This window comes from Gopherus evgoodei, chromosome 1 (assembly GCF_007399415.2).
Source record: "Gopherus evgoodei ecotype Sinaloan lineage chromosome 1, rGopEvg1_v1.p, whole genome shotgun sequence".
Lineage (NCBI taxonomy): Eukaryota > Metazoa > Chordata > Testudines > Testudinidae > Gopherus > Gopherus evgoodei.
Genome location: NC_044322.1, coordinates 324611782 through 324624216, shown reverse-complemented (window position 1 = coordinate 324624216; position 12435 = coordinate 324611782). Strand labels below are relative to the sequence as shown.

Here is a 12435-nt window from a genome sequence, read left to right as displayed (position 1 = left end):
GGATAGACTATATCTCAAGAATATGCATCCGACGAAGTTGGTATTCACCCACGAAAGCTCATGCTCCAATATGTCTGTTAGTCTATAATGTGCCACAAGACTCTTTGCTGCTTTTACAGATCCAGACTAACACGGCTACTCTTCTGATATCTTAAGAATATTTCCAGAACTTTAGCTTACATTTATTTTTTCAGTTTCAGCTGATTCTGTTTGCTTGGGACAACATGAACAATTGTTTTGTGTTTATATCCTTCCAATACATATAAAGAGGTAGAACAGATATTATTTAATGTTGAAACAAAATAAACATATTTAGTTCTTTGTTTTCCTCACAAACTCACACCCCTTTGAACTTAATGTCTGACTAACCTTCTCTGAATTCCCACCAAATTATCATAGTGTTTCTGATAGCTGAAGTGCTCAGAACTGTAACTAATATTCTAGATTGTTGACTAGACTGGGAGACTCACCCTTGCTGCATTGAGAGGGGTTTTCCACTATGTTGTCTGTCATGCAACACCTCTGTTGCATTTATCCCAAAATCTTGTTGGTTCTCAACAAATCATGCTGAAAATTCATACCCAGCTGAAAGTTCAGCCCTTATAACCTGGTGGTCTTTCTCTGCTTGATTGCTGGCCTTGCTTTCTTGGTTTTCCCACTCCACTGAATCTCTGTTTGGGATTATTCCTCCTCTCCACTCACCCCAGGTGTATTAGCTTGCATTTGTATGAGATAATTGTTTCCAGTGTATATTTCAAACATTTTTTCCTCTTTGTATTATTCTCTGTTCTCCCTGGAGTTCCCAACACCTCTTAATTCAACACCAGCTGCCACTTCGCCAGTCGTAGTTCTGTTTGTTATGTCACTCCTTTTCATTTTTATGTAAATGGCTAGGTCACTTCAAAGCCATTTTCATAATGGGAATAAGCCCCATTTCCCTAACTTTTTGGCATAATTTAGGTTCCTATTACCTGTTATCTTTGCTGCCCTACACTGCACCTTTTCTGAGGCTCTAATATGCTTTCTTTGACATGTGGCATGGTGATCAGCACTGTGCACAGCATTCTACATGGAGTCTGTCTAACATTTGCTTTACAACATAAGATCACTTAAGAACATAAGAACGGCCGTACTGGGTCAGACCAAAGGTCCATCTAGCCCTGTCATAAACAGATAGTTAAGGGTTAATGTCTCTTTTACCTGTAAAGGGTTAACAAACAGGGAACCAAACACCTGACCAGAGTACCAATCAGGAAACAAGATACTTTCAAATCTCAGTGGAGGGAAGCCTTTGTTTGTGTTTTTTGGGTTTGGCTTTGTTCTCTCTGGGTCCTGGAAGGGACTAGACGTGCAACCAGGTTTCTTGCCAATCTCCCTGCTACAGTCTCTTATATATTCAGAATAGTAAGAAAGGCGGTTATAGTCTTTTGATTGTTTTCTGTATTTGCAAATGTGTATTTGGCTGGAAGTATTTTAAATTGTATTTCTGCTAGAGGAGGCTTTTTCTCCAGTTTCTATAAGCTGACAGACCCTAAAAATAAATAAAAAGAAAAAAAAATAAAAGTTATCTCTACAATTTAGATGGTAAAAGTTATAGGGTCTGTCAGCTTATAGAAACTGGAGAAAAAGCCTCCTCCAGCAGAAATACAATTTAAAATACTTCCAGCCAAATACACATTTGCAAATACAGAAAACAATCAAAAGACTATAACCGCCTTTCTTACTATTCTGAATATATAAGAGACTGTAGCAGGGAGATTAGCAAGAAACCTGGTTGCACGTCTAGTCCCTTCCAGGATCCAGAGAGAACAAAGCCAAACCCAAAAAACACTGAGATTTGAAAGTATCTTGTTTCCTGATTGGTCCTCTGGTTAGGTGTTTGGTTCCCTGTTTGTTAACCCTTTACAGGTAAAAGAGATATTAACCCTTAACTATCTGTTTATGACAAGCCCAGTATCTGTCTACCGACAGTGGCCAATGCCAGGTGCCCCAGAGGGAGTGAACCTAACAGGCAATGATCAAGTGATCTTTCTCTGCCATCCATCTCCATCCTCTGACAAACAGAGGCTAGGAACACCATTCCTTACCCATCCTGGCTAATAGCCATTTATGGACTTAACCACCATGAATTTATCCAGTTCTCTTTTATACGCTGTTATAGTCCTAGCCTTCACAACCTCTTCAGGTAAGGAATTCCACAAATTGACTGTGCGCTGCATGAAGAAGAACTTCCTTTTATTTGTTTTAAACCTGCTGCTTATTAATTTCGTTTGGAAGCCCCTAATTCTTGTGTTATGGGAATAAGTAAATAACTTTTCCTTATCCACTTTCTCCACATCACTCATGATTTTATATACCTCTATCATATCCCCCCTTAGTCTCCTCTTTTCCAAGGTGAAGAGATCTAGCCTCTTTAATTTTTCCTCATATGGGACCCTCTCCAAACCCCTAATAATTTTAGTTGTCCTTTTCTGAACCTTTTCTAGTGCCTGTATATCTTTTTTGATGTGAGGAGACCACATCTGTACACAGTATTCAAGATGTGGGCGTACCATGGATTTATATAAGGGCAATAAGATATTCTCAGTCTTATTCTCTATCCCCTTTTTAATGATTCTTAATGTCCTGTTTGCTTTTTTGACCGCCTCTGCACACTGCTTGAACATCTTCAGAGAACTGTCCATGATAACTCCAAGATCTTTTTCCTGACTCGTTGTAGCTAAATTTGCCCCCATCATATGGTATGCATAGCTGGGGTTATTTTTTCCAATGTGCATTACTTTACATTTATCCACATTAAATTTCATTTGCCATTTTGTTGCCCAATCACTTCTTTTATTATATATTAGATTTCCATTGATATTTTAAATAAGAATCTTGTTTGCCTTTTTTAATGGCTCCTATGCTCTTGACTAAGAGATTCAATGCATTATTTAATCAATCTAACTATGTCTGGATTTTCAAAGGTGCTGAGCACCTGCACATCCTACTGAAGTCAACGGATGCTGTGTGTGCTAAGCAATTCTGAAAAAAAAAAAAGAAGACCTCTAGGCATTTATACCAACCTCTTCACCCCAATAACTGGATGTTTAACCAATGACACGTCTGTACATAAACACCTGCCCCATTTGTAATCACAGAAACCCAGGACTAAAATCATTTTGGTTGCTTAAAAACTTCAAACCACATTTATTGTAAATTCATGAAAAAAGAAAAAAAAACACAGATCACTAAACAATTACATCTCAATGTAAAGATCATGTCCAGTGATGTGCAATCACTCAGATATTGAAAAGAATATCTAAATAAACTGCTAATTCTCCAATAGAAATCTCATTAAATAAAAAAAATGTTTATTTTCATATTTACAGATTAAAAGGCTTATGCATTCTTAAAGCGTTGGTTAATGTTTAATAGGTCTATCTCTTTGGAAGCAGCTCACAATATAGTCTATTTACCATCATTGAATAACTCAGTAACCTTCCCTTGACCACTGTAGAGCTTTGGTTCTTCTATATTCCATGCTTTCATCGAAGAGCTTCTGGAACTTCCACCTACAAGATAGTGGGAGAGTTTCTCATTACATTTACAATACTGGCTGGAAAAGCAGCAGCAGTGTAGTCTGTCCCGGTATGTATATTGTGCTTAAATAATATGATAGTGATTTACATGCTTTTCTAAGGTGCCTGTTGTCATAGTACATGGATGCCATTAAACATATTTAGAAGTACATTCATTCACTCTGTGAGGAAGACTAGGGTACATTTACATTGGAGCTGGAGGTTTAATTTCTCTCTCAGGAAGACATACCCATGCTAACTTTCATTGAACTAGCACACTAAAAATAGCAGAGTAGCTATGGCTGCATGGGTGGCAGGAGCCAACACAAGTACAATCCCATCTGAAACCCTAGGTACATACTCGGGACAGATAGCCAATCCCACTGCCCATGCAGCCATTCCCATCCCTTCCTCCATAGCGTAATGCTATTTTAAGAGGTGTCAGATTGAGGTCTTATTTCTTTGAGCAAGAAATCAAGCCCATTTCACAACTTAATTCTGAAGAGAAGACTTTGCTGAAAAAGACTAGTTTAACTGGGAGGTGGCAAAATTTCACCTCTGGCTCATTGCTTGCTATACTCACTTCTACAGCAACTCTCTACTGACAATCTCAAGCCCTAAGAAGTCTGAACGTGGGTTCTGTCAGCGCCCTGGTTTCTATCAAAACTAAGGTCAAATTAAAATGGAAAGCATAGTCATGAAAGCAGGTTCAAATGTAAAACTGCTCCCAAATATGTACTTATGCTGATATTTATCAAAGTGTAATCTTGTATTAAATATCTGTGCTTTAAAATTCATGATGCATGTTTTGGATTATGCCATATTTGAGTCATAATCAGTTATTTAACTGGGTCCTTACTTACCTGCTTTAACTGTTTTATGCTGCTTCCCCGAATTGCTTCCATAAGGCTATCATGAAGAGACATTTGTGGGGTGGAGGGTCGGGTAGAGGGTCGCGATCCTTCTTCTGATTTCTTGTCTGAGACTGATCTTAAGGAATTTTTAATTTCTTTCAATATGCTATTCTCATGCTTTTTGGTTTTTTTTCCTTTTTTCTTTTTGTGTCCATTTTGTAAGGCATTCTTGGAGCTCTCCTGTTGTTTGATGACTTCAGCTATATTTCTTGTTGGCGCCTTTTTCTCTGGAACAAGGGGGGGAGGTGGGGGAGGGGGAGGAGGAGGTGAAGGCGGAGCTGGAGGCTGGATTTTGACAGGCTGAGCTTTCTTAGGGAGTTTTGGAGAGGACCAAGGTGAGCTCTTAGGTGATGCGTAAGGTGAGGACCCAGGAGTTCCTTTCTGCAAGGCTTTGGTCTTTGGATTGATTGCTCCATCACAACCAGACTCTTGCTGTTTTTGCTCCTGCATACGTTTTTGCCTTTGTTTATCCATGTTTCTTGTGAGGATACTTGTCATGCTCATTCTTGGTCCAGCAAGCTCAAAGTGGTACCCTAGCTTCACCAGCGTGGTATTGTCTTTCAACAGTTTAGCTATGTCCATTTCAACCTGACTGCCCATGATATGCCGTTGGTTGTGGAATCGTAGTTCTGTTAAAACCTTGTTATGCTGCAAAGCTCTCATAATGGCCAATATCCCTTTGCCTGTGATAAAATTTGAATCAATGTTCAGACTCGTTATATACTGATTCACTTTTAACATCCCAGCAATAGCAATTGCCGCACTATCATCAGCACGAGTATTGGCTAGACTGAACATCTTAACCACTGTGTTGTTCTTGAGGGCTTGAGCAAAATGTGTCAGCATCTGTATGGTGATGTTTTCAATGTTATTTAAGTTGACTTCAGTGGTGTCAGGGTCATTGTTCCTAACTTTTTCCAAAGCATCATCAATAACGGTTGGGTTTCCACAAGGGTGGATGGCACCCATTTTAAAGCTCATGTCTTCTGTGTCTTTGCCACCATCGCCATTCATGACATTTTCGTTTTCCTTCTGGATGTTGCATTTCTTGCGTTTCAAGTGGTCAGAACTCCTGTCACTTTCACAAGTCACAGTCCTTTCACAAATTGCAGCATTTTCCTTTTGTTCTGAGTCATCTTCATCACTTTCTTCTCCTTCTTCTTCTTCTTCTTCTTCTTCTTCTTCTTTTCCTTCTGCTTTCTCTTTTTCTTCTTCCTCCTCCTCTTCAGTGTATGCCTCCTCGGAAATTTCACTGTTAGTTCCTGTGAAATATTCTTCCTCAGTATCTTCTGAATTGTCATCTTCTTGCTTTGAATCCTGAACAGGAATGTAGGTGTCGGTATTACACATGATAGCAAAAATATTAAGCTTTACTTTGATTTTCCCCAACAGCAATTATACTTAAACTATATGAAATTAATGTTAAAAGTTTAAAATAAACTGACAGAAGCATGGAAATTTAAGAGAACTGAAAAAAATCTCATCTGATTTAATATTCTTTTTTTTTAATTTCCTCCCCTTTCTCTAGAGGCCAGATCCTTGGCATCAATTGGCTTAGTCTACTGAAGTCAAAGGAGCTATGTTGATCTACACTAGTGGAAGATCTGGCCCATGACACTGCAACATAGATATACATAAAATTACCCATTAGTTGATATATTCACAATGGAATGTCAGATGAATTTGCCCTATCTGAATTTCCATGCTTATGTGGATTTCACTCAGACAGACTTATAGTACGATGACAGGTTTCAGAGTAGCAACCGTCTTAGCCTGTATCCGCAAAAAGAACAGGAGTGCTTGTGGCACCTTAGAAACTAACACATTTATCTGAGCATAAGCTTTTGTAAGCTAAAGCCCACTTCATTGGATGCATGTAGTGGAAAATAAAGTTAAAAGATATATATACACACACAGAGAACGTGAAACAATGGGTGTTACCATACACACTATATGGAGAATGATCAGTTAAGGTGAGCTATTATCAGTAGGAGAGAAACAGAACTGTTTGTAATGGTAATGAAAATGGCCCATTTCCAGCAATTGACAAGGAGATGTGAGGAACTGTAGGGGGGGAAAAATAAGCATGGGGAAATAGTTTTACTTTGTGTAATGGGCCATCCACTCCCAGTCTTTATTCAAGCCTAATTTGATGATGTCCAATTTGCAAATTAATTCCTATTCAGCAGTCTCTTGTTAGTCTGCTTTTGAAGTTTTGTTGTTGTAATATTGTGACTTTTAGGACTGTAATCCAGTGACCAGGGAGATCTACTGGCATATCTACCAATGTGATATATGCCATCATGTACCAGCAATGCCCCTCTGCTATGTACATTGGCCAAACCAGACAGTCTCTACATAAAATAATAAATGGACACATATATCTATATATATCTTCTTACTTATTTTCCACTACATGCATCCGATGAAGTGGGCTGTAGCCCACAAAGGTTTATGCTCATATAAATTTGTTAGTCTCTCAGGTGCCAGAAGTACTCCTGTTCTTTTTATAGTACTATGTTTTTCAGAGTGGCTACAACCCATCAGCTACATTTTTTACGTGCAAAATGACATGCTCCTGTTTAATGACATGGAGTTTAGGTACCCAAATTATTGCATGTCCCAAAACTCAGACTTCCCTGCACAAATGGTATATATGCATTCAAATCAGTTAAATGGCTGCCTAATTTCACACACAAATACCATTTTCACATGAAAATTCGAGCAAAAAAAAAAGTGAATTACAATAGCTGTCCACCCAAGATTCTGGATGGACAATTTTGGGCGTGCACACTTAGAGGCTGTTTGAAAATATGCTCCATAACGTAATGCTAGCATCACTTTAATACTTTAATAAGTTCAAAGTTGCGATGGGATGGACATGCCAAATTCAGACCTACATACAAACTGTCCTGAAGTTCAGTGGTATTCCCAGAATTTGGGCTAGTTGTTGAGTGCACAGTGCCAGCTCCATGCCTATGCACCACTAAGGTCTCATTTCAACTCCATTTTGACAGCTTAAGAGGCAATGAAGTGCTGCAAAGGCTTCTACTGGTCCTTGGCATACAATTGACCTTAAATCCCACGATCTCACGAGCTCTACTCTAATAAATCCATATAAATAATCTAATAAATCCTATAAATCCATAATATTGAATTTTTAGTAAAATTCTGGGTGAAAAACATAGGCTCTGCATGTGCTGCTTTATTAAGTTGAATATGTTAATCCTTATAAAATATCTCATAAGGATTGGGTCCATGCAACATACTTACAGAGATGCTGGTTTTGACTTTGACAGGAGTCATGCAAAAAAGTTACTAATATGGCAACGCCCCAACCATCAGTGTTTAAATCCCCACAAAACTGCTAATTCAATTTAAATGAAGTGTGGTTAATGATGTGTATATATATCCCTGCAGTATTGACACCTTCTGGGCCGGCTTTAGGCCTATTCCACCAATTCCCCCAAATTGGGCCCTGCGCCTAAGAGGGCCCCACGCCCAGTGAGAATCCCTTCCCTGGCTAGAGGTGCCTTTTTAATTTTTACTCTCCCGGCGGCGCTCCGGGTCTTTGGCGGCACTTCGGCGGCGGGTCCTTCAGTGCCGCCGAAGACCTGGAGTGAGTGAAGGACCCACCGCCGAAATGCCGCCAAAGACTCGGAACACCGCCCGGTGAGTACAAGCCCCACATTTTTGTTTGTTTGTTTGTATTTTTAGTCATCCCTGCTGGGGCCCTGTCAAAACTGTTCGAATTGGGCCCCGCACTTCCTAAAGCCAGCCCTGGACACCTTGCATGCTATCTCATAGTCTTGAGCAGATTTCTGTGGCAGGACACATACTAAACAGGGTTATCATCATTATCGTGCTTACAGAAGCTTGACTATGGAGATACAAAAGGCATCAGGGTAACAAACCATTTGCCCAATCTTACAAATGCTCTGTGTGATTCATTGGGAGCTCAAAACATGTAGAATTTGCAGGATTAAGCTGATCTAAAATGAACTCTGTGCAGGCAGGTCCCTGACCAACCCTCCCACCCCCCAAAATCCATTGACTTCAATGCCACTGCCTCAATAGAGCTCATTACAGGATCAGGACCTATATCTATAATTTCAGTACAGATAAGTTTAAAAGTTGAGGATATGCCTGCTGCACAGAACATCTCCTTTGATTCCTACACATATATCTATCTAGACATTGATAGCACACTCTTCAGCATGGTCTCTGAGCACCTATTCATGACCTGAACTTTGTAATGTAGTAATTGTGACTGATTGGTAATATTCTACAGTGACTTTAGAAGATTAGTGTAAAAAAAAAAACAACCTTGCCAGAATTGTGTTTGAAGTGGGGAGGGATTCAATTCTCTTTCATATTATATCCATCCTTCAATTTCATAACCAGCTGTTAGCATTAGCAGTAAGTTTAAAATTGCTACTTCTCTCTTTAAATTCTTCAGTGGCTTGCTCTCCATCATCTTGATCAGATTATATCCCAGTGCACACTTGCTACATACACCTAGGATGAAATCCTCACCTCACTGAAATCAATGAAAGTTTTGTTGTTACCTTCAGTGTGGGGAAGATTTCACCCGCAGATTCTGCTGACATCAGATGGCAGTGTGTTGACATTTATGGATACATTTTGTAGCTCTTTCACCTCCATAGCAAAGAGTGTGGGTTTTACTGACACATTACAGCCTAGGCTCATATCAAATGCTAACTCAATATTGCCATTTGGGATGAAGGTTGCTGCCAAGTCAGAATCCATGCCTTATGGACAAGACACCAAAACTAGGACTTCTCTGGCCATTTCTTATTCCTGTCTGGATGTAAGTTAAAGATGCAGTCGAAAAAAGTAAATGGCTAACTACTGTCCTGTCCAGATGTCCATATCTCAGCAAAATAGGTTCTGATGTCTGAGGCTATGGGAGCTAGTGCTTAGTGTATAATGGTGGTTGTAGTTGCCTACACAGACATTACAACCAGTATAACAGACACTATATGCAGTCAAATCCTGTGCCTGGTTAGTCTTCCCTGATTGTAAGATAACAGTATATTCATTATGCAAAGATGGTCCAACTTATCCCTGGTGTAAACCCTTTGTAGTCTGTAGATCCAGAGTGTTAGCATCTTTAACAATAACTGACTTATGTGTCCCATTCTGCCACCCTGAGGGCATGTCTCCTCGCAAAAAAAGATTCTTAACTTAGGTCAGCTAACTCTCACAAGCTAAGTCAGGTTAAAATAGCAGTGAAGACACACAGTGACTTGGCTTTTAACTCAAGTTAGCAGTTTGAGTTCAAATCCATTCTGCTCTCTAGGCTTTAACTTGAGCTGCTCACCCAAATTAAAAGCCAAGTTGCTGTGTCTTCAGTTCTACTTTAACCCAAGTTAGTTAGCATGGATCAGCTAACCCGCGTTAAGAATACACCTTTTTTATTTTGCAGTGTAGACATACCCTTAATCCGGAAATCAATGAGACTACTTGCCGAACAGCATACTACTCCCTGTGAGCAAGTGTGGCAGAGTCAGATCCTTAATCACCAGAGCTCAGTATGGAACTTTAGCTGCAAAATCATTGGCATTCACACAGCTAAAACTCCATGCTGTGCTTTGAAAGTTATAGTGCAAGTGTTAAAAAAAAAAAGTTGCCTTTTATAGTGCTTAATCCTGAGAACAGTTTCTGCAAAGTACTGGGTAGCATCAACCCACACTGAAGTCAATGAAAATTGAGGGTGCTGAGTATCTCACAGAATCAAGCCCTTAATTGTTATTACTGAGTTATACTGCTCTCAGCAACCAACATCTATTGTTACTATTTATATAGAGCTCCCTGGGACAGATTGCATGATGAGTACTCTATTAATATGTTGATTGACTGAATACCAACTCTGGGCCTCTATGATTACAAATTCCTACAGCTGCGTTCTGATAAGACAGCACACAGTGTGCCATTGAAATGATCAGATATTGGGCCAGATTCTCAGCTAGTGTAAATCAGCATAATTCCATTGACCACAATGGAGCTATGCTGAGTTACACCACACAAAAATCTGGGTTCTGCTGCACTTTTTTGCCCAGCCTCTCCTCTGCTAAAAATTCAGAATTCTCTTCCTGTTGATCATTCTTTCAGTCTATTGCTCCTCAAAAAGCAATACTGATTATTTATTTCCCAAGAGGAAAAAGCAGTCTACTAGCCTTCCCCCTCTCTGCCCCCTGCAAAAGGTAACTTACCTAACAACTTATGTGGCTGGCTAGAAGCACACAGCAATTTGTGCCTAATTTTGGAAAATCACTTTAATCGTTGCTATATTATGACTTATTTTAACCACTAATGCCAATTCCTTTTCCAGGATTTTTTTTTCCCAAAAGAGCTTTTAAGGCACTGCAAGACCCAAAACAAAAATCCCCTTTGCCAATTTACAACGCTCTAGCAAAAGATTGTCACTGGGGCTTTTCTTTATAATGTTGTAGTAGATCAGAAGAAAATAAAGGTAAGTGATGGAAGGTCATTGAATATTTCCAGGGCACAGTGAATGCTCTGAAATCCTACCTTTTCACATGCCCCCAACCTTTCTTTTTCTAGGAGTTTTCTGGTCTCTCTTTCCCAATAGGCCATCAACGCTTCCCTACTGAAAGTTCCTGTAGGAGTTTTCTCTGTTAGATTCTTTTGTCTTTGTCCCACTGGAAGGTTACGGTCGGGCTCAATATCTTCAAGCTCCCTCTCCAGCTCCTTTAGCTCCTCGTCAGTCAGAGAAGCAAGGAGTTCATCTTCATCAATGGATTCGTATTTACTAAGCTCTCTTCTGTAGCCAAAGGTAGACATGGTCCCGTTTGGTCAGGCCGATAGAAAGTTGAAATAATTAGGCATTCAAGAAAGCTGAATCAAGTAGGCTGTATCGCTTTTGGTCGGCAACTGTTTCCCTGACTAGCTGAGGCACCCTTTTAAGAGTCGTCATGGGAGTTACGACAATGCATGAAGGGATGAAAGCATGCTCTGTTTTAAGCATCAGACGTCAGCTAGACATTTGAACAGATAGATTGTCACATCACTAGTGTTTGCAGGTCCCTTAAACAGGGGGATTATTGACACACTGACCATTACCATATTTAGTGTAGCCTGAGAGCAGGAGAAAGTATTAACCCATGTACTTAGCAGGGCAGAGGGGAATGGCAGGAAATAAACCAAGCAGCATAATTACACTGACTTTATTCTCAAGCAACAATGGGAAGGGAACAATGAAAATGCACTTTAATTCTGAGTTGCTAGTGAGGGTGGGGAATTAAACAACTGCCCAGCTGTTAAGGGAAGTTCCACTCATTTTCACGGTTATTTGAGGGACCTATAATGTTTTCAAGCCAAGGCTTTGTGAAGACTTTGTAATCAGCAGTAATGTAATGTGAAACCAAGCAAGTCACCATTCCAGAGTTTATGGAAAACACCACCCCCGGTGCCGTATATAGCTCCTAACTGACCATACAAGTGGGCTATTGATTTTTATTTCAATTTTGAAAAATGATCTGAGGGAGAATTAGATTGACAAGTTTATTTGAAGTCAATAGGATTTATTTAAAATTAAGGATTACAATGAGCCACTCATGTTAATTGGATTTCACAAGGCCTTAGTGTGGAACTGGGCCTTAAAGTCTGCAATGTAACACTATCACAGCTTTAACCTTGGCAGAAACAAGCAGCTACAAATCTATTATGGCCATTTTGCAATTGGCTGCATCTCCTTCTCTTCCAGGGGCAAGTGCCCCTTAACTCCTGCTATGCGTTCCTTTTCTTAATCCTAAGGAGATGGGACAATATCATAGCCATAAATTAATGCAAAAAACTATGTCAATATGCTATTACTTTTGCACACTTTGGCACCCAACAGTAAGAAAATACAGAGTGAAAGCTGCACATTCAACCTTCCTTTGCCCCTTCATATGTAGGCACTGTAACACAGGCTT

The 12435-nt window shown here is 39.7% G+C and overlaps 1 protein-coding gene across 1 annotated transcript; it reads right to left on the bottom strand.

Annotated features, from left to right (window-relative positions):
• Positions 1–3159: 3159 nt before the first annotated feature.
• LMOD2 (leiomodin 2) lies at positions 3160–11477 on the bottom strand. Its single transcript, XM_030549159.1, has 3 exons — positions 11030–11477; positions 4424–5791; positions 3160–3554 (listed from the first exon to the last, which is right to left on the bottom strand). Exons 1-3 carry the CDS (start codon positions 11300–11302, stop codon positions 3528–3530), a joined length of 1668 nt encoding a protein of 555 aa, XP_030405019.1. The 5' UTR covers positions 11303–11477; the 3' UTR covers positions 3160–3527.
• Positions 11478–12435: the final 958 nt, after the last annotated feature.